The following is a 23959-nucleotide window of genomic DNA, read 5'->3' as shown; positions in this document are numbered from 1 at the left end:
AGCATTGATGAGTATTGGAATGAGTGTTTAGTAGTTTGAGCATGTGTGGTACTTAGTGGGGTGTGTACCTAGTTGGTTTTATGTAGTGTGTGAATGCTATGTGAGTGTCTGTGTTGTCTGCATCTGGGTTTAAATGTGAGGATTGGCAGTATGGAATCCTTAGTGAGACACATAATAATATCTTACTGTGCAAGTTTCAGTGGAACAGGGGCTTGGAGTCCAGGCCTTTCAGGTCCTTGCAGGTGATATATTTGTATGTGTCTGCCTTTTGCTGGGGCCACCCAGATGATAGGACATCCTGAACATAGCTGCCAAATTTCCCAGGTCCATGTGTGATATGCCGCTCCACTCAAGGTTTTTTTTCTTTTATTTCTTCGACCTGTAGTCCTGTTTTATACTGTAATAAATAAGACTACAAGTCCCAGTATTCAAGGAAAAAAGCTGGATTGAAGCAACACATAACATATAGACCTTGGAAACATGTTGGGGCTGTCTGAAGAGTTGACTGAAGAAGGGAAAAGGCAGGATGTAAAATGGACAGATGTACAGATGGAAAATGGGAAATCCAGTGACATCACTTCCTATGCAGATGAATGATGGGGAATGCAGTGGTCTCACTTATTGTTGGGATGGATGATATAAAATGAAGTCCTCTTGCATGGTCTTCTTTTAAGGATAGTTATGACAGGACAGGAAACCAGTGATGTCACTTCTTTTGCAGATGGATGGTGGGAAATCAAATGGACAATTGGAAATGCAGTGGTGTAACTTCCTGTGCATATGGATGATGGAAAATGAAGTCCTTTTGTTTGTCTTCTTCTTTTTAAAATGGCTTTGGCAAAAAAAAACAGTGATGTTGCTTCCTGTGCAGATGGATGATGGAAAAATCCAATTGCTATAACTTCCTATGTAGATGGATAATGAGAAATACAGTGGTGTCATGTCCTGTGCAAATGGATAATGAGAAACGAAGTCCACTTCCTTGACTTTTTCTTTTAATTATGGTTTTGGTGTGAACCAATTATGTCACTTTCTGTTCAGGTGGATGATTTTTAAACCTAGTGGTTACTTCCTGTGCAGATGGATGATGGGAAATGCAGTGGTGTCGTTGCCTGTACAGATGGATGATGGGGAAAAATGGGGGCTTACCTGGTGCATATTTACCTGTTGTTTCCCTTTTTGGATTATCTCCCATACTGGTCAACACTGGTTGATACCAAGAGATCCTATCCCGTTGGCTATTAGATAGCATAATGTGTCCCTGTTGATGAGCTTCCTAGCACACATTTCCTTCTTAGATGGTTACCTTGAGTGTTTTCACTGTTGATGGCTTCCAATCATGCCCTAACCTATTGGAGAATTATCTGGTATGTGTCTTGCTGTTGGTTGGTTCTTTGGGATGTGTTTCCCTTTCATTGGGATGTCTGGTATATGTTTTCCCATACATTGTTTCCCTTTTCCCTAAATTGAATGCCGACATAGGTGCAAAACTGGTGTGTATCTCCTAGTTGGCTATTACCTGGTTGCTTTCAACTGTTGGTCAGTGAACTGATGCACCTTTTAAGATCTCATGTACCAGACAGCCAAGGTGCCTATTTGCGAAAGACTTTTTGGGCTTACCAAGTACCTACAGAAGATTACATCCCACCTATTGTTTACCACTGGCTAGTTTTGTCATTCTCATTTACATGTTTCTTATTTGATGGCTTTCACTGCCCCATATTGCCCATCTTGTGCTTGCTCCTCCTCTGGAACATACCCTCATTGACATTCCTTTGATTGGCTGGCTTGTATCCTTCTACTGCTCACTTTTAGGGAACTTATTTATTTCCTTTTTTTGTAAAGCACTCCATGAGAAAGCGAGTGTTTTCCAGCTCTCTCTCTTTCACTTCCACAAATTACAGTCCCCAACTGTCTGTGTAGATCTCTCACATATGTCCTATTCCCTTTTTCTCTTGTGCACTTCTTCCCCACCCCTACAATCCGTGTTGCTCTCACCCTTGTGTGCTTCTCCCAAGCCCCGAACTGCACTTACCATTGTTTGTTTCTCCCTCCACACCATGTATTGCTCTCATGTGCTGCTTGTTCTGGCTTTTTCTTGTTTCTAACCCCCTCTCCCCCCCAACCGGTGCCTGTGCTCTGTGTTCTTGTCTCCATTGTGCACTTCTCCCCCGACCCCATGTAGCTCTCGTCCACATATGCTGCTTTACCCCGTTTCCCTCTACTACGGCATCCACTCTTTCATTGCCCCCACCTAAAGGTATTTTGTTTTTATTTTGCACCTTTACGCCAACAAATGTTCATTTAATTTTTTAGCGATCCAAGTAGCAACTGTCATCTTAGATCAGTTAATAAAGAAAAGCATAGAAAACGGCGCCCACGTCATTCAGCTGGATGCACATACATAGATCATCTGGAATGCACTTGCCAGTATCACAACTGCGAGCGGTGGTTAATTCCCTGTGCTTTTTTGCTATTTTTATGCCCGATATTGCACAGCATCACCCCCCGATTCTGTACAGCTTAGCCAGAAAGCACTGGCAAAGTAAATAGGTCCAAAAGGCAAGACCTATTAGATTTGTCAGTGATTGTTTTGTTAGTCACTTATCTGGCTCATGTTACCTGGTTGGTATTTCACCACTGAAGGGGCTATCTGATCATTTCCCTGGTGGCATGTACCTGGCGGGTTACCACAAACAGAGAGACCTTTCTAAACCATAGCCCCAGGCCTAACCAGGCAAGAATGTATTCCAGTGTTACACTGTTAGTGTATCATAAAAGACTAGGGGCAAAACAGGCTAAGGGGTAAGTACATATGCTTGCTATGATTTTAATCTTTAAGTAACCCCAGTTGTATGTGAATGTTTGCTCTTTACTACTATGTATTATACAGACCAATGAGCATAAAGGTAATTTGACTTGTACCTGGGTGAGCCCTCTATTTACTAAGTTTTGTTATTGTTTGACCTCCACAGCTAAGTCTGTAAACATGCACTTTTGCCCTAATTGTGACCCTGTGACCTCAACTTTTACTGTAACTGCCCAGAATTTGCCTTCTTACCATGTGGCCATCCTACAAAGGTTCATCGCCCAAGAAGTGGAAGGCTCTCCTCCTTGGATCTGAACCTGCGGCCAGGAGTCACACACGGTGGATAAGCCAATGCATCAAGCTGTTGTAGCGAGCGAGTCGCGCGCGCCCTCCGCAGGTGGTCATGAGTAAAGTGCGCGTGATGACACGGGCGCACCTGCCGCTCCCTCCTCTGAGGCGCCTTAGAAAGGGATAAGCGGCTGGGAGGGTGGGAGTGCAGCGGCAGCCTCGGTGGGATACAGCGCAGGAGAGACAGGCCGCCCTCGTACGACCTCCATTCCCTTGTTTTACCAGTCACTTTTTATTTGTGTTTCTTTCTGCAGTGAGATAAAAAGTTCCGGGGACCGTGGCGTTTCGGAAGCGGAGAGCGGCGGTGATGCGTAGTGTTGGTTGGCAAGTGGAGGGAATCAGTCTCAGGCATGGCTAGGAACGAAACAGGGACAGTCACAAAAAAGTGAGGGAGACACACTAGGGGAAAGAAACACTAATTAAGACGACGCCGGAGGTATACGAAGAGGTGTGGCGTGATGGCCAGAGCTGCAGACTTCGGAGCTAGAGAACTAGGCCCGAGTCTCGGCGTCGGCTCAACATCCTGTGATTCTGAGCAAATCTCTTAATCTCTCGAGCCTGCAAAAAACATGAATGTGCCCTTGTGTACTGTAACTGGTGCTCATGTAAAGCGCTTTTTACATTCGGGTCAAGTTTGCGCGATATAAACCTGCAAAAAAAGAGGGGAATGCGCCCCAGGGAGAGAAGGGGCAAAAAAGAGAGTGAGGGTAGTAGAAGGACATATACGACAAACGGTGCATTGACAGAGAGGAGTGGCACAGAGCGGATAAAGATAGGAGACAAAGAGGGAAGCGAACGAACAAGAAATGGGGTGAGTAAGTGGATAGAGTGCGCAAAAGAGAGGGAAGATCGAGAAAGAGAAGGGTGAGGGCGAAAGCAAGGTGGAGAGTGTTCTGGTTGGGGAGGATCAGAGAGAAGGGGGAGAAGGAGGGCGAGAGGTGAAGTCTAGATGACTGAGAAGGAGCACCGGCAAAAAACTGTTCTGAAGGAGGAGCGCAGCAAAAGCATAGGAGCGAGAGGAACGTCTGGGGACGCGGGTCAGACTTGAGCGGGAGGGGAAGGGAGGGAAGAAATGAGAACAAGCGCGGGGGAGGAAGGGCGAGGGAACAAACTGGGCGAATAAAAGCGTACGCGTAAGCCGAGGCATCACGGGCTGTAGACGGGGCTGTGAAAGCGGAGCAGAAGGGGTGACGGAGGGGTGGATAGAGCAGTTAGAGAAGCAGCATTCGGCTACAGAATAACTGGGGCATGCCTTGTGCTTTGGAAGAAGGGGGAATATTCGACATGAGGGGGGGAGCCCTATAGAATTGTAAAAAAAAACATGTTGCAGTATTTAGCGGTGTCAGGAAGTAGGTTTGGGAATTTGACTGTTATGATGCGATTATGAAGTTTCCGGTGTTCAGGCGCTCTTGTGAATTTTTAGGGGTGCTACGGTGTCTGTATGAGGTTTTAAGGAGGGCCAGAATGCTCTTTTGAGGATTACGGGGAGTTCTTCTGGGGGTTGGGGGCTGTATGGGTGTTCCATTTAGTACAACGGTTTCAGTTTGCTCTTGTGAGGATTATATGTGTAAAGATCCTTTTGCGTGAATCAAGGGCGTTAGGCACTCTGGAGGGGAAGGAGGGTGCAGGGTGCCCAGGTAAAGTTTAGGAACTTTAAATGTACTCTGAGGTTTAGGGGTGCCAGTTGCCCGGTTGCTGTTATACGGTTTAGTAATTTGCAGGTGCTCTTCGATGTCTGGAAGATTTCTGGGAGGCGTGTCAGTGTGCCATTGCAATGATTATGGATGTCATGCTGCTCTAGTGAGGTGTCGGTGTTCTGCCAGCGTTAATGTATTCAGAATGCTCTTATGAGGTCTAGGATTGTCTATGTGCTCCTGTGGGGTAACAGCATTTTATTCAGTCTGGAATTGAGGTTGTCGTGTGTAGGGCTTAATCCATACAACGCCCCCCTGCCCCCGAGAACCAGATGGACAAGTAGCACTCAGGGTGCGCCCCCGGAGACCACGCTGCAGTCTGCGCACCTCCTTTGAGGAGCTGAAGATGTACGCGGGACGCAAAAGAAGGAAACCTGTGCAGAGGACGTAAGTACACTGGAGGTTACAAACCCTGTTGTGACATGCTGCATGGTGGGGAGAAGGACTGGCACGTTCCTGGCTAAGAGTGTGTTGTGGAGGCTGCCAGGAACACTTTTGATTAATGTATTTTTGCGGTGGAGGGTAAAGTGGTGTAGGATTCCTGGTATCCTTGAAGAGATGTGATGGGTGGGAGCGGGGATAAGGTCTGGTTTGATGGTAATGCATTGGGAATTTGGGAGAGAATGAAGGCTTGTGGCTACGCATGTGGCTATGTATATTGTGATGGGAGATGAATGACTACATTTAGGACAAGGGTACAGTACGGGGAGGATGCCTTGTGGCTATGAACAGAGTACCTAGTACTCTTGCGGCTAAAATTCTGATGTGCCTTGTATTCATGTAGTATATACACAGCTAAATATAAGTGGGATGCTTTGTGATTAGGGAATGATGGGGCTGATGCCAAGTGTTGTTATAGTTTTAGGGCGGCTTGGTGTGCCTAGTACTCTTGTGTTTAAGGGTATTGTGGAATTGTGGTATTGTTTTACTCTAGTGGTGAAGTATGGGCAAGGTGGAATTGTTGTAACCCTCCAGATTCAAGGCATGTGATGGGAAGGGTCTGACCCACACCTTCGGGTCTCCTGTTTAAGGTATGTGATGAGAAGTGTCAGGAATGCATCTGATAGAATGTTGGTGCATAGGAATGACCTTGTTCGGGGTTCAGAAGAGTGTAGATGCTGGTGAAGATGTGCTAGGCTCCAATAGAGCTCATATATCTGTAACACTTTTTCCTCCAACATACTGACGTGATAATGATAGTGGGCTGCTGGTGTGCACTAAAAGTTCATGATTACAGATAAACACGTGTTGATGTAAGATGCATGTATGCTACAGGTAGGTTGTCGTGGGTTACTTTTGGCCCAGACGATACATGACATAGATTGGACGATGTATGCATGCGATGTGCTAGTATACGATGCACTTTACCCGATACTCAGTGCAGTGTTCTCATCTAGGTTTAAGTTTTACTGTTATAGAACTCATTTGTGTGTTATATAGTGCAGGTGTGGTCATAATGTACTGTTGTACAGACTTAAGCTGCTGTTTAATGTTTAAAGAATACACTTGTGGTGCTAGAAGTTACAGAAGTGCTGTATAGAGTGCACTGTTATTCCACCAGAACATAGTTTCCAAAATATTGTCCTGCCATAATATCCTGGACAAAATGTGAAAGACCAAAACATCAACAAGGTAAGCATACATAGGTAAGTGTAGGTTTAATTTACTTACGTTCACATCTGCGTACCTTGACAATATACATATTGTCAAGGCACATGGGTGTAGAGTTAATATAGTAATCCTGATCTAAGCTCTATGCACTTACTTTCGCAGTAGTTTGGTCCGCGAAATTCTGCCCACAATATTATGTCAAGACAATATTTTGGAGACATTTTGACAAACAACCGAATACAGATGTGCTGGACTAAGATGTAGTCGTGCACACTGTAGGGAAGACATTTCAGAGGGATAGATCTTATTAGAGACAATGTGAATCCAAAGCGATCCTTACGTTGTTAATTTGCAGTAACTAAAGTGTATGCGTGAGGTTTGTGATAAGGTCTCATTTGTCCTGTATTAACGACTCCTCATGGTGGACAGGCAGTTGAAGAGGCTGCTGAACTGTGTTTTAGACCTCGTAGACCTCATGACATTCAGTTTGGTGGAAGAATGGTTGCATTTGTGGACACGATGCATTGCCCCCTCATCTCCGTCCTCCTCGTCCCAGTTCTGACTTAAGTGAGGCATTTCTGCCTCTGGAAGACCCTGAACTACCTTATGGGATCGAGATCCTATTTATTTAATAATAGCCTTCCCCCTCCATTTCGTAGCCCCTAGCTTTTCTGTGCCTTAAACATCCCTGTGAGGAAAAGAGAAAGAAGATAACCAGGATTCAAAACAATAGCAGCCAAGTGGGGGCCCAGACTACCGCAAACACAATTCCCAGAGGCAGGGAGGCTGCACCCGCACATTGTTAGCACCAGGCGGGTGCTCAAAAGTAGGCCAGCTCTCCCACAGCGTGGGACACGATAACAGCCCAGTGGGGACCCAACTAAAGCAACCACATTTCCTAGCCGCAGGCCACATAGTGCCAGACAGGTGATCAGAAGGAGGACAGCACTCCTTCAGCACGGGACACAATAACAGCCATAGGCAGGTGCTCCTGCATCGTGGGACACAATAACAGCCCAGTGGGAGCCCGGACTACTGCAACCACAATTCCCAGTGGCAGGGAGGTCACATCTTCACATAGTGCCAAGCAGGTGCTCCTGCATCGCAGGACACAATAACAGCCCAGTGGGAGCCCGGGCTACTGCAACCACAATTCCAAGTGGCAGGGAGGTCTACCTTGGACATTGTGAGAGCCAGACAGGTGCTCAAAAGAATTGTAGCTCTCCTACAGCACAGGACATGATAACAGCCCAGTGGGGGCCAGGACTACTGCAACCACCATTCCCTGCAGCAAGGGGGCCACACATGCACATAATTAGCTCCAGGCAGCTGCTCAAAAGGAGGCAGGTGCTTCCGCAGTGTGGGACGCAATAACTGCCCGGGGGGGGGGCCTAGACTACTGCAAGCACTATTCCAAGTGACAGGGAGGCCGCATCTGCACATCGTTAGCACCAGACGGGTGCTCAAAAGGAAGCCAGCACTCCCCCCAATGTGGGACACGATAACAGACCATTGGGGCCCAGACTACTGCCACCACAATTCCCAGCAGCAGTGAGGCTGCACCTGCATATCGTTAGTGCCAGGTAGCTGCTCAAAAGGAGACCAGCACTCTTGCAGCATGGAGCACACCTGGGTGTGTGTCCAGGCATAGCCTAGGCCAAGAGTGGGCCCCTCTGCCCCGTCTATGGCTGGATGAGGCAGGACCCCGTCCCTTTACTGGATGACTTAAATCAGGATTTTGAGGTACTATTTTACTGTAAAAAGTTGTTATCCATGGGCATTTTTAATGGGGAAATGCAAGGGTAATTAACCAACAGGTAATCAACCCACAACCTACGCCAGGGAAAAAATACAGAGTCTAAATCCATAACCTCTTATCTATCATTGGTAATGGGTGTTATTGATGCTGAAATTTGCAGAGTAGAGGCTATGCTGGATCCTACTCTTAAAGATCCCCAATGACACTGCCAAAGCCCCATGAGAGGGACGCAGTTCTCTGCCAAAACTCCAGCGGTGGCCACACTTCATATTCTCATCCATCCGTTATAACCCATAATGGTGGTGGTGCTCGAAATATGGGCCCAGCAGTACCTCGCACACCTAGCTCATGTACTTCCCATGACCAGATAACATTAACGATCTTAAAGTCATCCAGCTTGTCTAACAGTCCTCTGTCTAAAAGGACAAGGAAGGAGGCTGAAGAAGCTTCCGGGATGGTTGTACCTTCCTCCCTGGTTACTGTAACGCCACAGCCTGTCCCTGCAGCTTGAGGGAAAAAGGGAAGCTTGTGCCTCCGGCAAAAGGGTCTTAACGGAGCTAAAGACTTTAGCGGTAAATGTCTTGGTAAACTGGGCAACCTGGACAACTTGTTTAGTAACTTTTGTATCTCAGTTTTGGCTAAGCTAATAGAACTTGAAGAGAAAATGTTGATTCTTATTAAATCCACTGGTAACCTTCAGCACCCAGTTCCAAATAACCAGAATTCTGACAACAGTTGACAATTTAGGACTCCTGGTGTCCACCTGAAACCCCAAACCTCTGCTCGTGCCACTTGTATTCCCTCCAGCAGCCCACTGATTGATTCAGATGGGCAGGGGGATAATGTCAAATCGGGGTTACATCAGTGTTTCAAAAGAACTTCCCCCTTTCTAGAGATCCATGACATGAAGTTGTGTTAGGGGTTAGCTCTGAACTCAGCGGGACGCCTTGCAACCTCAGAGCACCCACCACCATAGCGAAAATTAAGATACTGATATTCGTACCCAGGTTCCATCACAATGCACCCCTATTATCATTGCTCTGGAAAATGTCCATAAACTTATGTATTCCTATCCTGAAGCACATAATTCCTTATTAAATAAAGTAGTCCATTGCCTTTGGAGACACTGAATCTGCATGCAGAAATACTATCTGTAAGAAGAGTTTCTTGGGTTCGCCATTGAGCTAAGACTTCACCAGTACATTGCATAGTAATCAAATTTAAAAATCCTGCTTTTATTCAAGCAATATTACACTGCCTTTACCCTCTGATCAGTCTGCAGGGGAATCTTAAAGTACATCCCTTTGGGTATTTCTATGGCCCCCAAGAGGCTCTGTAAGGACGTTGAGCTGACAGACTACATTGACTCTAACATGAATGCATTGTGCAGTCTGAAAGGCTCTAAGAGGTACAAAGTCCTGCCATCCCTGGACCACATGGATTGACCATCATGTATTACTAGGCACACTCTGCTGCTTCCCTAGTATGGCTGACATTTATGCTGGTTCCGGGGCCCCTGCTCTCCCTACGGACCTCAAAGTAATCTCATGGAATGTGGTGGGTTTGCAGACTAAGCTGCACAATTCTGATTGGTTAGTTAGTTAACCATTATGATATTGTTTGTTGCCAAGAGACTTGGGAATGTGAACCGCAGTATATAAATGGATATATGACGTTTTGTAGCTATGCTGTTACTTCTCCAGCAGGCAGGGCTAAAAGTGGCCTGTCAATACTCATTTCAGTCAATCTTCCTAGTATTAACGTTCAGATCCTGTATTGTACTCCCCATTGTCAAATATTACTTTTTAAGTCTAAGAAATCATTTGATCTTGTGTTGATAAATTTCAAACATAATAATTTTGACTCCTCTGTAACAAAGGATGTTGATGAATTAGAGGAGCATTTATTGAATTTAAGAGTACACAGATAAAGGAAACTTTGATCATGTGGGCAGGGGACTTTAACATTTGTACCTGTGACCCCAACATTTATGATGACATGGGCTGCAGGATAATTTAAATGTACCTCTTACTTTAGTTGTACCCCCTATGGGGACGCCATGAATAGAATAATTTTATAAAAGAATTTGGTATTTACGCAGGTTTTTAAACCTATTACTTGTTAATTCTGACTTTTAACGGTGCCTGTTCCCATAGGTCAATTGATCATGTATTGTTTCCACCAGACATGGGCCCTCATAATGAACATGGCCGTCTGGACCGCCATGCCGGCAGTGGCGGTAATTGCGCCAACGGCAAGGCAGTCCAGACCGCCATATTACTAACGTGGCTGAACTGCCACAGATGAAACGTCGCCACCGCCAGGCTCCCACCACCAGGCAGCCTGGGGGTGGCAGCATTTCAGATCCAACAGGGCAGCGCTGCAAGCAGCGCTGCCCTCCGGATAATGAGTCATATTCCACCAGCCTTTCTCTGGTGGATTACACCGCCAGGGAAAGGCTGGTGGAATGAGTGACACAGGCCCCCTCTGGGGGCCCCTGCACTGCCTATGCACTTAGCATGGGCAGTGCAGGGGCCCCCATGCACAGCCCTGTTGTGCATTTCACTGCCCGAATTACGGGCAGTGAAATGTGCGACGGGTGCTGCTGCACCCGCCGAACTGCCACATTGCCCCGCTGGCTCTATTTGTAGCCGGTGTCAATTTTCAGGCGGCAGAAACACTTTTTCTGCCCGCCGGCCTAGCTGGATGTTCTTTATGTGGCCGGCGGGGTTCTTCGCGCTGGCGGTCTTCCTGTTACTGTCAGCGCCGATCTCAGCAGGGAAACCCGCGAGATCGTAATGACCCCCATAATCTCTACTGTTCTGAAATACGATTGTTGTACATATTATTCAGTGAAGTTGTTTGTCATGATTTCGAATGTGGAATATAGAATGTGGGGAGTAGATAAATGATGGCTCAAGAAAAGGAGAGAGCGAGGAGTTGTGTTGATGAGCCTCGTTATCTTCTAACGTACAATAAATACGTTTAATTATTATTATCTCGACATGTTTAATATCTTCACAACGACGATGTAGTGGCAAGCTGCATTAGCGATCACAACTCCCTTTATCTTGCAGTTGACACTCGATTTTTCCGAGACACACAGACTCCCTGGAGGACCATTGAATTCAGTAAGAATATGGGCGTTCATATCAAATAAAACCAGGTGGACAGGGATTAATTTATGCAGTATTCAGTGGTGAATAATCATGCGTTAGCAGAGCACAAGTCCATCTCTAAAGATATTATTCAATCTTTCTCTACTTTAAGTGCCTGTATCTCATCAGCACTAATCACAAGTAAATCTCCGGGCCTGAGCAAATTGGAAGATGCACATTCCAGTATGGCAAAAGAAAAGAGATTCGAACCAGTAAAGTCCAACTGTTTATATAGTTACAGTCTCACCGTGCAGCGATGAGAATGTAAGTATCTAAACAGTTGGAATTTACTGGACCGATTTTCTTTTCATTCACCATACCGGATTGTGCATCTCCCAAAGTGGGGAGAGTGTATTATTATATATATATATATATATATATATATATATATATATATATATATATATATATATATATATATATATATATATATGTATATATATATATATATATATATATAAATAGAATTTCTTTAATTGAGTTTAACATCACAGAAAGCACAGGCGTACATTTACCGTATGAGAGGAGTACAGTATTTGTATTGAATCAAATAGTGTCATTATGTTACTCATAATTACACATTTGGTCTGTGTGAGTGTCATACCACAAAAACTGTGAAGGTAAATAATCAGAGAGAAAAGGAAAGAGAGGAAAAAGAAGGCAGCTTTATTCCATACAGTACGCAACATGGTTCCTGGACTGATATACCCTAATGAAACAAACCAGAACACAACAATAACATAACAATATATATATATATAATGTCACTGAAAAAAACAAAGGTACAGGGATGTTATAGCTAGGTTCTGAATTTACATGTAGAAAACCATAGAAATTCAGCTGTTCTAGTTAGAGTTATTTTAGGTTACTATAACTTGTGCCCCAAGGTAACTGTAACCTGCGGCCTTGCCACACACATATTTCTCATCAATAATTTATTGTAAACTTTGTAGTGATAATATCAATGATGCCATCGAAATTTTTGTGAATGTTGTAATATGTCGATTAATTAGCTGTCCATGGCAAGGGAGCAAGTTATAGTTACCTTAGGGCACAAGTTATAGTTACTTAAAGTAACTGTAACTATAACAGCTGAATTTCTGTAGTGTTATGCATGTAAATTCAGAACTTAATTAACGTCCTTGTAACTTTTTTTTCAGTGAGTTCCTAAGGTTTTTCAACTATAACGTCCCTGTAACCTTTGTTTTTTTCAGTGCATTTCTACTTTTGTTTAAAGTAGTTGGGATTGGCTCCAATCCACCCACATGCATCCAGCTCCACACCACGCACGGCCGATGGCCGAGTGCCACTATGGGTTGGCAACAGAGCCTAGCTTGAGGCCAGGCCCTACACCCAACCCCCTCACATGCTGCCAATCCCACTCCGAGCATGGCCTTTGTGGGTTATATTACCTACTGGTGGTCTGCAGTAGGTAGTTATAGATAGGACTGAGTTTCCCTAGCAAAAGTTTTTTTAATTTTTTTAATAACTTTGAGGACGTGTGACAAATCTTCACAAAATTTTCAAAACTAGTTTGCCACTCACTTCAACTTCTGTCTCAAAATTTCCAGGGTGATTCATTAATCTGGGGCCGAGAAAAATGGGTGTTCCAAAACACGTTTTCCCCATGCAATTTCCCATAGGTATTTTTGAACACGACTACAGTCCGAACCAGTGAACGGAAAAACAACAAATTTGGCAGAAATCTAAATCTTGGTCCAGAAAGAGTTATTTTTGTAATTTGGTGCAAATCTGGTGCAGAATGAGAGATAAAGATATGGCCCCCAACATTGCTTTATTTTCCTTTTTGTAAATGTCTGGTTCCCCTGGGGGCTGATCGCGGCACCCAGAGGAACCACACATTCCTCCCAAACAATTTGGGCCCCACAGGGGGTCAGCACATGTGCAAAACGTCTGACCCCTTCATAATTTTATTTGTTGTTTTTTTAAATTAACTTTAGGTTCTCCTGAAGGGCACAATCACCCAAAGAGTTAAAATCATGTTTTATTTTGAATTGTTCCTGGGTGGGGGATCGGCCTGGTACCCTCTAGTTTCCCTGGTGGCGTAGAAGTATTCTTGCTTGTGGATTGTGACGCGTAAGTGAACCACAAGCAGGAATATGTTTATGAGAGGCATCCTTAGAAAGGGAAGACTCTCCCCTTTTCAACAATGCCTTCCTCAAACTTGGGGAGGCATCTTTACAAAATAAAAAATCCCACTGGATGTGGGAGCAGCACTCCTACTTGTTGCTTCTTCTCCCTGCTCCGGTGGCGGTTTGTGACGTCAACTCACAGCACGCTGACATCTCAGATGGGCGGGAGGGAGGGAGGGATGTGGGATGACGTGGAACCAATTCCACATCTTCTCTGCCCTTTATGGAAAAAAAAGGAATCATCCGCTGCGTGCACCAGATAATTCCTTAGAGCCCTTCCCAATGTAGGCCAGTAGCTGACAGATGCACCAGGAAGGGTGTGTGGATGTCGGCCACTGGCCGACACCCACACTAAAGGGGTTAAATAACTGCTATTTTTATATCTGTACTTTGGTTGTCCAGTAAGATAAGAATTTGTCTGCATTTTTAAGTTGCTCTTATAAAGTATTTAAATAGCATTATAACAACCTGGGATACAAGTGTTTGGTTAGTTTGCAATTTATTCTTATCTAAGTGACAAACAACAATTTCAAAGAAAATGCATGGAGCAGCTTGAAGGCTTGTTATTTAAAAACTTTGTTAATAAAACAGTCACATTGTTGAATGTTCTTAAAATTTAACATTTTTATTGCAAGCATATGGTGGCCATGTTTAGGTAGCGCCATATTTTATTTTGTTTCCCTTTTTATTTTTGTTTCCTCTGATTGCAATGATTTTTTTTTAAGTTAACCATTGTGCTGGTTTGCCAAGGCCGGATGTATTGGTTTTAACATTTGTAGTTTAAAAATATAATAAACTTAAAAATAATTTAGGATTAAATAACTAATGCTTTAGTTTTTACAATGCATTGAATCGGTAATATTTAAAATATAAATGCATTTGGTTTATGTACTTTAGACTTAGGGCCTGATTTAGATTTTGGCAGAGGGATTACTCCGTCACCTTTGCGATGGAGTAACCCCTCTACCGAAATCTAGATCAGGCCCTTAGTTTTAGGATTATGCAAGCTTTCTAATTGAAATTAGTTTTATATATTTATTTTAATGTACTTTAATGTATTTTCATTTTGGTGTAACAGTTAGTAAGTTAGTTAGTTAGATTGGTGTAACAGTTAGCTTTAGGAGTGGGGTAAACTTAATTTTATTTAATTTTCTTATTCAGTATTATTCAATTCATTATAGATTGCTTAATGTATTTTAATTTGAGGTTAAGATAGGATTACTGTTGGGACCATGCTAAGGTTATTTATGTAATTGCTTTTAATTACAATTTTGCATACGGGCTAATGTTAGGTTTAGTGTTAGTCAGTATAATTGTAAGGTAGGTCTGTTCTAGTAATTTTGCTGGTAAATTACGTAAACATTAGAATTATTAATTATGCAAAATGGTACCTCTGCACTACAATGGAGACATTTCCATAGTGTGTCCCCCAGCTGTTTTCCTCTGTTTCACCACTGCCCTCATCCACCTAATTTTGTTTCGGTTTGTGGCTTTCTGAAACTCTTCCTGCTAATACTCCTGGGCAAAAGCGGAGATGTCCTATACGGTCATGATCAGGGACACAACCAAGAAACAGAGATTTGAATATCTCTGCTGTCTGTGTCCATGGTGTTGCCTGCCTCAGTTTTTGGTATTCTGTATAAGATGGGTGTCCTCTATAATGGTGTCCTCCATACTCTGTTTCTTTCTCCTATTGCTGTTCCTCCTTCCTCCTGCATCTGAAGTTGGGCTTAAACAACCACATACCAATTTCATTACAGTATTGTATTTTAATTGCTTTTACGGATTGCTTACTAACCCTGATAAGACTTAGAAGCGCTTTACGATGGGCAGCATGTTACTCTGGAACTCAGGGTTAGTGTTTAATCTAGTGGCTATTGGTTGTTCTCAGTCATTGGGATTAGTCTTGTGCTCTGGAGGAGACCCTTTCACATGTTTACTTCAGTGTCTTGGAACTGGATTAAATTAGTAGGAGTTAGGTATTGTCATTAGTCAGGAGGCTTGGGAGTTTATGCAGAATATTGGTGGGGTTAGTAGATCAGCTAGTTGTGACTAGTTATTGCTAGGTTGTAGTATGACTTTCAAAGAATGCCGGGTGGTGATCTTTGTTATGTGTATTTGTAAAGCACACTATCATCCACGAGGGTATCCTGGTTTAGGTGTAAGTGAGTTGTGGGTGATTTACAGAAATACAATAATACAGATTAAGGTAGCTAAGCACATGACTTAGAATAGGCGGTATTAGGAATGGAGGCATGCAGAGATTGGAAAGTAAGGAGAGGACCATTCAAAAGAAAAACATGAGAGGTGACAATTAGAAGTTTTAATTCAAGGTAAAGGCAACATTTTCATTTGGGTAATTTTAGAAACATACGGTACACTTTTGAGATAGTGTATACTTTAAGGATGGAAAACTGTAGAAAGGAACATATTTGCATGTGAGATAGTGCTATATTAGGTACTTTGGAAGGCCCTAGAGTTAGGAAAACAGTCTGTCTGCTGTAGACTACTGCTAGAACACGCCTTCAACATGGACAGCTGATCAGCAAGGATTTGGAAGCGTATAGTAACGGCAGGACTCATATATGGAGAAATAGAGCTTTAGACTGTGCTTGAATGAAGTAGTAACCTCATGATAAACCAATTGAGAGAGCATATCCAGGAACTAACATTAACATTTAATGAAAACATCAAAAATGAGTTTCTATAATGCTGGAGTCAATGTCTTTTGATGTTTACTATTAAAGTTTGCCTCACAGTATTATGGATAAAAGCAAGTGGGGTCTATTTGTATTTCATTGGTTTAGCATGCCACATGGTGGGGTTGAGAGTAGCTTAACAGACAGTGAAAGCTTATTGCTTTCTGTTTTTCAAGGTGAGGTAATTTGAAGGCCAAGCCTGTCCTTAGTCTTTCTCTAATTGCTGCTTCTAGCAGGAGAAAGACAGCTGAGTCTTGAGCCTTACACTTAATTTTGCCCATGTTGTGGATGTATTAGCTTGGAGCCAGCCCCAGTGCCTCCTGCTGTGTGAAATTGTGCTTTATGCTACCAGGACGGCCTGAGATAGACACTTGAAAGAGATTCACACCACCACAATGTGCATGTTACAAAGATAAAATATGTAATCAGCACACAAATAAAGAAAAAAATGTGCTACAGAGGCAAGAACATAGAGGCAAAAATATTGTTGTCTACAGAAAAAAGACATTCCAAACTCTACATTCCTCGGGCTGCTGATCAACTATCTGTGACTGAATATAGACCACAGAAGCTGCCACAATCAGGGAATGTATATGGCATTGGTGGCACAGGATTTTACATTTTGTCCTTCAAACATGCCACCTTTACCACATGCCACTGTGATTTTGGCAAAGTGTAGGCTATTGATGCCATGACAGATCTGCATGGGTTGTGGGGAAGAGAAATACTTCATAGATGTGTGTTGAGATAATGAAAAATCAAGTGTGTCAGGACAGAATGAAAAAAATAATGCAAGAATGTACCAGAAACACTATCGCCACGCCCACAAAACAAAAAAAGCAACATCAGCTACAACAAATGGAGCTTAGGCAAAATTAATCATCGTCAAGTTGGTTGTACACTGGTTCTTCAACTTCACTATTGAGTACCAGCTAAGTCGATGAGCGTGAGCTGATGATGTCCACCAAAAGAGGGCATGCACGTCTGTGGCTAGCTGCCTGTGGAAGAGACTAAAGTTCAAAACAACTCATCAGACAAAGCGCTGAACTTCGTTTGGACGCTGTCCTAGGATCATGTTGAAGGTAAACGGTCACCCCATATCCTTCATCATCGACAGTGGGGCGTCTATAAATATCATGCCAGCTGAAAAATTCAATAATCTCTTACCTGTGCTACGTCTTACTCTCTCGGACATGAAAGTATGCACCTAGGCAGCTTCAAAACTGCTACAAAGCCAAGGGTCATTCACAGTGGTAATACAAAACGTCAGTACGAGCCACCATTGATGTTCTGCATGGAACCTCGCCCAGTGCACGTTTTCTCAGTTTTGCCACAGCGGCTGATATGTGGTTAATATCTTTCAACTACAGTCTGTGTTCAGCCTCAGATTAAGAGCCAATTCGCATTGTTGTTTCATTGTTTGGGAAAACTGCAGAAAATAAATGTACAACTTCAACGAAGACATTCGTCTGGTTACCCAGCTGTACTGTAGAGTTGCTTTTCAATTGCAAGAAGCTGTAGAGAAAGAGTTGGCAAACATTTATAAAACAAGACATCATTGAACATTCTACAGGCCCCATGCCGTGGTTTTCGCCCATAGTAGTTGTGCCAAAAAAGGACAGCAGTGGAGCAGTCCACATTTGTGTTGCTATGCGCCAGCCAAACAGAGCCATTGAGAGGGAGAGACACCCTGGTTCCCATAGAGTGGACATGATCATACAGCTGAATGTAGTAAAGTATTTTCCCACCTTTACCAAAGCATAGGGTACCACCAACTCAAGTTAGAAGAGAACTGCAGATATGTTACCACTTTTTCCACACATGTTGGGTTGTTCAGATACAAGAGACTGAGTTTTGGAGTGTCTTCTGCTACCAAGATATTTCAGGATGTTATCCGCAGAGTAGTCCAACTGGTTACACATGCTTTCAATTACAGTGACGACATACTGGTCTTTGTGTCAGTTATTTGCTGATGCAGATCTCACTTTTGATGTTGCAAAATATGAATTTCACAAGACCAATCTTAAGTTTTTTTGGCACATATTCTCTGATGGGTGAATGACTTTAGATCCAGACAAGGTGCAAGCAGTGTCATCCACTCCCCCCTAAGATGTTACCATGCTGCAGTCCTTTCTAGGCATGGCCAGTTACTGCTCAAGATACATTGGCAATTTTGACAAAGTGAGCGCCCCATAGAGAGATTTGACACGGCTGAATGTTCCTTTTCAGTCGTCTCCCGAATGCGATCAACATTTCAAGGAAATAAAACATGCAATTGAGAATGTAACTGAAATTATCTACTTCGACCCCAAGCTGCATACCGAGGTCACAGTAGATGCGAGCCCGGTAGGACTGGGTGCAGTCCTTGCTCAACAAAATGGCTATCCGAATGCTCAGAGACACATTCTAACACATTCTAACCCATGCCAGTTGAAGTCTGTCTGAAACGGAACATGCCTACTCTCAGGCAGAGAAGGAGAATCTGCCTCTGGTGTTGGCCTGCAAACATTTCTTCATGTATTCCTCTGTAGAAAACAATTTACTGTCATCATGGACAACCAGGCGTTGCTCACTATTTTTGGAAACCCGAAGGCCAAGATGCCTCCTCACATTGAAAGATGTGTGTTGGGCCTAGAAGAATATGACTATGAAATTGCACTTACACTGGGGAAGGTTCAGAACCCAGCAGATTACTTTTCATGAGAGTTTCTACATCGTTGTAGTTCGACATCAAGGCTGGCCGAAGAATATCTCAATTATATTGCGAAGTCCAGCACACCAGCGGCTCTGACTGTGGTTCAAATCATTGCTGCCATTAACTCTGATCGCAATATGACTGTTGTCAAAGACCTTATTGAGACACAGTCCGGAGATGATGTGCATGGCCTTTGGCTTATGATTTTAAATTCCCAAAGTTCAAAAATGTAAAGGATGAGTTAGCCATCACACAAGTAGGCATAATACTGAGAGGCTCGAGAATAGTCATACCTGACAGCCTAAGGCAACGGGTCATTGAGTTGGTCCACGAAAGACATAGTGGTAGTATAGCCACTAAAAAGAGACTTGATAGAGTGTGGTTCTTCCTATTAGATGACCAAGTAGAAATGGAATTAAAAGCATACCACATCTGCAGTTGCCTGTCCCCCAAGGTGACACAGCACTCAGTGACTATGTATGACCTGTGTGCCCATGCCTGGGAGAGAGTCGTCGTTGACTTCTTTGGACCTTTAGGAAATAGACAGCATCTTATGGTAATTATAGACAATTATTCCTGTTTTCCTTTGGTGGAAACAATGTCCTTGACAGCTCATGATAAAGTAATAGAAAGGCTTGATGACATTTTTGGGGTATACCCGATATCCTCAAATCTGATAATGGCCCACACTTCAACAGCAAGAGTTTCTTGTACAACTCTTCATCAAACACCCCTCTTACCTCAAGCCAATGATCTAGTTGAAAGATTTATGGGCACAGTCAACAGGGTAATTTAACGAACGTCCATGAAAGGAATTGATCTGAGCTAAGCTATGCTATGCTAAGCTATGTATCAGTATCAATCAACTCCTCACTTTACTATGGGTGAGAGCCCAGCTACCTTGTTGGGAGAGCCACCAGAACAAAACTACCACAGAGTACCTCTGATCGGTCAGTGAATGCTGACAAACTTCATGAGACTGATGCTTCTCCTAAGAGCAAAATGAAAGTGCATGCTCATCAGCAACAACACGCCCAGCAAACAGTCTTCGACAGAGGAGACTGGGTACTGGTAAAGCAGAGAGAGAAATGAGAGACGGGCTCTCCTTTCGAAACTGACCCTTTACAGGGGATGGCGCTCAAGGGACATATGGTGACAGCACATCGTCCTGGAAAATCCATCACTCAGGGCACATCACAATTTAAACACCTACTTTGACACTCGCCAGCTCCTGCTACTATGTTAGAGGTGACCACAACCTGAGGTCTGGATCTTGAGCCTGGATCATCATTACCTGATATGGCTGGATCTCAATAACCTCAGATCACCTGAGCTGGCCAAGCAGTGCAAGCTTCTAGCTGAGTAATTGAGGAGATGTGATTTCAAATGATGCCTGCCACCTTTTTATTTAACAAAGGGGAAGATGTAGCATATTGATGCTATGTGCACTAGGACCCTTGTGTTGCTGGGCGGACTCTGAACAGGAACTACATGATATGCAGGGAGTTGTCAGGGTGTGGTTCTGGGAAAAAATAGGTAATGGTGGATGTGAATGGATGTTGGAGAAAAAAATACATGTTCAGCCACAGCTCTAATGTATGGCGTGATCTATTTGTATCCTCCAGAGCTAAGGAAGATGCTGCACAAAGCACCTGCATGTGTCTGAAACATGGCATGTCTGCACTTTGCAAAACCCATTGCTTAGGTAAATAAATACATAAGCATAAATCACAAATTGTCGAAGTGTCTATTAGCACATGGTTTGTAAATAAAAAGGACTCAAAACAAAACACAGATATAATGCAACACGTGTCAGTATGTGTCTCAAGTCAAAGCACAAACTGTAAGCAAGATTTCTTATCTCTGCAGCTGTACAGAAATGCAAAGCTTAAAATGTAGTTTTGTACAAAGAATGTGCGTCAAGCAGAAGAAATACATTACAAAATAAGCTGGTCTGCTCAAAGCAGAGCAGAAAGACAAGGTGTTAAATTAATGACAAAAATATTATAATGTGTTCAAAGAAAGACAAACATAAAGTGCAAGTAAGAAAGTAAAATGTGTGATCATGCATTTAAACATGACAAAACTTGAAGACAAGATTGAAATAAATACAAAGAGCAAAATAAGATAAAAGACTATGAGCAAGCACATAATAAAGAGATGAGAATAAAGCAAAATGTTGCAATTTTACACACAAACTGGGAGAGGATTATTTTGAAAGTATTGGTTGGGTCTTGCGATCAACTTCTCCCAAGCAAAATGCCTTGTTGACCCCACACCCTCTGAGCAGAAGGAAGGAGTCAACAGTCCCACACCCGCCATACCAAAACAAAGTGTCTCAAGCAGCCAGTAATTATGAAACACCTACAAGCCATACACTCAAAAGACTACTCCAAGCAAAATTACAAAAGCAAAAGGAGGTAGGGTGGAATTAAAGCATTCCTCTGGAAGTCCTTTAGACAGCAGAAAATGAACTCTGAAGGTTGCAGATGTTATCGAAATACTGCAATAAATCTAAAAAAGAAAAAGGCACTTAACTTTGACAAAAATATTGGTGGTCTGCAGACCACTCACCTACTGAGCACCCCCAGGTGCCATATTGGATTCAGAAACCTCTCCCACAGCTGCTCTGTCCCAGCAGTAGGTGCCTCCCCCATCCAGATGCCAGAAGCCAGCTTCCATCTATTTCTTTCCATGTCCTTAGAGACAGAGACAAGGAATGACATAATTTGGCAGAGTGCAGTAAAGCAGTCTGAGTTTAAACCTTATTTGTGTGGCTCAGTACCATCCTCCAGAACAGGAAGGTGGGTGGGATTGGTAAGGAATCTGCTGGCAGATAGAATATCCACTATAAATATAGTTATGAATGGCAAGTGACTTCGTGCTAATGGATACACCTACCTGCAGATTCCCCACTTATTGAATATATTCCATTGCAGTAGCTTGCTAGGTGGAGAGTCTGATGAATGGTCAAGCAAGGAAATCCTGAAGCACAGAACATGCCATACCTTCTGACATCAGAAACCAGAAAATGTTTTTTGAAACTGTGAAGAGAATCCATGACTCAGCTGAACAGATCCAAACCACTGGAAGGTCCCAGGCCAGAGGTGAAGTAGAAGACTTGCTCTGGTGGAATGGATCAGAATTCCCTCAGAAGCTTCCTTCTTAGCTTCTTCTGAAGCACAAAATTATCCACCTGGACAAAAAACTTTTTTGAACTGCATCCTCTTTTCAGCTGCTCATGTACCACCCCTGCCCACAAATTGTTGGTTAGATCTAATCTCTGATACAATTTAAGAAGGGTAACAGGCTGCCTCAGATTGAAAGAGGTTACCACCTTAGGGTGGAAAGCTGATTTAGATTGAATGACCAGTTTGTCTGCAAAGAAGCATGTGTATGGAGGGTGGACACTGGCACGCATTGTCACAATACAACCGCAAAAAACATATTTTTAAATGATTATCTCAATTGGCAAAAGTAAAGCGATTCAAATGGATCACCTATCAGAAAGGTCAAAGACATGATTGAGGTCCCATTGAAGCATGACAAAAGAAATGGGTGGTAACAGATGTGAGTCCCTTAAAAAGTCTCATCATTTTGAGGGACTGAAACAGATGGCTTGTTCAGGAGGAGGAGGTACACAAACCATTGAGGGTGCCCGCTGCACTGCCCCCATTGGCCAGTGAGATCACAAACTGGAGGACCTCAGATAGGCAAACTCTCAAGGGATCCACCTCATGTTGCACGCACAAAGTGACAAACCCATTCTATCTTCCAGGATATACTGTCTTACTGGAGGGGTGATGAGCAGACAAGACTATTGGAAATGGCTCAGGTGTCCCCGCTCAATCTCAAGGCATGAAGGTGAAAGGAGATCTGGAGGTTGGGATGCAGAACCTGCTCCTCCAACTAGTAGTGGAAGATAGATAAGGGGGCACAAGGAGAGGTGCAGAAGGTTCGCATATCACACCCTTCTCAGCCAGTCTGAGATCATAAAAATAACTTGGCCCCAGTCTTAGTGAATCTTCATCTGAAGAAACAAGGGTATGGGTGGAAATGTGTAGTGAGGTGGAAAGTTCCACCTCATTTGAAACGCATCCTGAGGCTCTCTGCAGCGGATTTTGGAGGGTGGAGAAATGTTAGCAATGGGTATTGCTATGAGTGACAAAGAGATCCTCCAATCAGAGATCCTCCAAAGAGATCCTCCAATAATGTGTTGTAACACCCACGGATGGAGACGCCACTTGTAGTTGTCAAGATAAAACAGACTCAGGCTGTTGGCCATGGTGTTCAGCAAGCTAGCCAGGTGGTTAGTGAGTAGCCAACGTCCCTGCTGGTGTACCCGTTCCTTGTTATAGTAGTGGTTTTCAATGTACTGGCTCTGATGCAGTGAACCTTGAGGTTTGCTCCGTTTGCAAGGTGTATGCTGCTATAGAACACAAACATGCTGATTTAAGGTGTAATTGTAATGGTATACTATACAAGCAAACTGTTCTAAATCGCATGTGTCCGAGCACAGCACATATGTACCAGTATGCTGATATAGAACACAAATGTAGTATTAAATACAATGGGGTGCTCCTAATGTCAGGTGTCTTGGCACTGCATGCATATGTGCTTCTAAAACATATTTCCACGTTGATATTCAATTTATATATGCTAATGTAAGATGTAGGTGTGCTGGAATAGGAAGCAAATAGGGTGCTCTTAATTTCAAGTGCTCTCGTACAGCATAGAATTATGCTGCTCTGTGATACAGAAGTGATCATATAGAACACAAGACTGTTAATCTAGGGTAGTGGTGTTCTGGTACAGAACAGATATGGAATGTTCAAAATTAAAGTATGTAGCTGACTGGTCTCCTTGTTCCCGTATTTCTGGAGCCCACATCAGCACTAAGAGGCAACATTATCTAGATACTGAAAAATGAGACCTGAGTCCCTCACAGTTTCTGACAGACCACAGACGCTCTTCACGCCCTGAACACACCAGTCTGCAACCCATTCTGTGACTGTGTGCATACTGAGCCACAT

The 23959-nt window shown here is 43.3% G+C and overlaps 1 protein-coding gene across 1 annotated transcript in view; it reads left to right on the top strand.

Moving 5' to 3' along the window:
* The first annotated feature begins 4246 nt into the window (after window positions 1-4246).
* LOC138285509 (aryl hydrocarbon receptor-like) overlaps window positions 4247-23959 on the top strand; it is an 811968-nt gene continuing 792255 nt past the window's right edge. Inside the window, exon 1 of the mRNA XM_069225503.1 lies at window positions 4247-5238. Coding sequence (XP_069081604.1) covers window positions 5198-5238 — 41 coding nt within the window. The 5' untranslated portion in view covers window positions 4247-5197. The remainder of the gene's footprint in view (window positions 5239-23959) is intronic.

Source organism: Pleurodeles waltl, chromosome 3_1 (assembly GCF_031143425.1).
Source record: "Pleurodeles waltl isolate 20211129_DDA chromosome 3_1, aPleWal1.hap1.20221129, whole genome shotgun sequence".
NCBI lineage: Eukaryota > Metazoa > Chordata > Amphibia > Caudata > Salamandridae > Pleurodeles > Pleurodeles waltl.
This window is presented reverse-complemented; position numbering and strand designations above follow the sequence as displayed.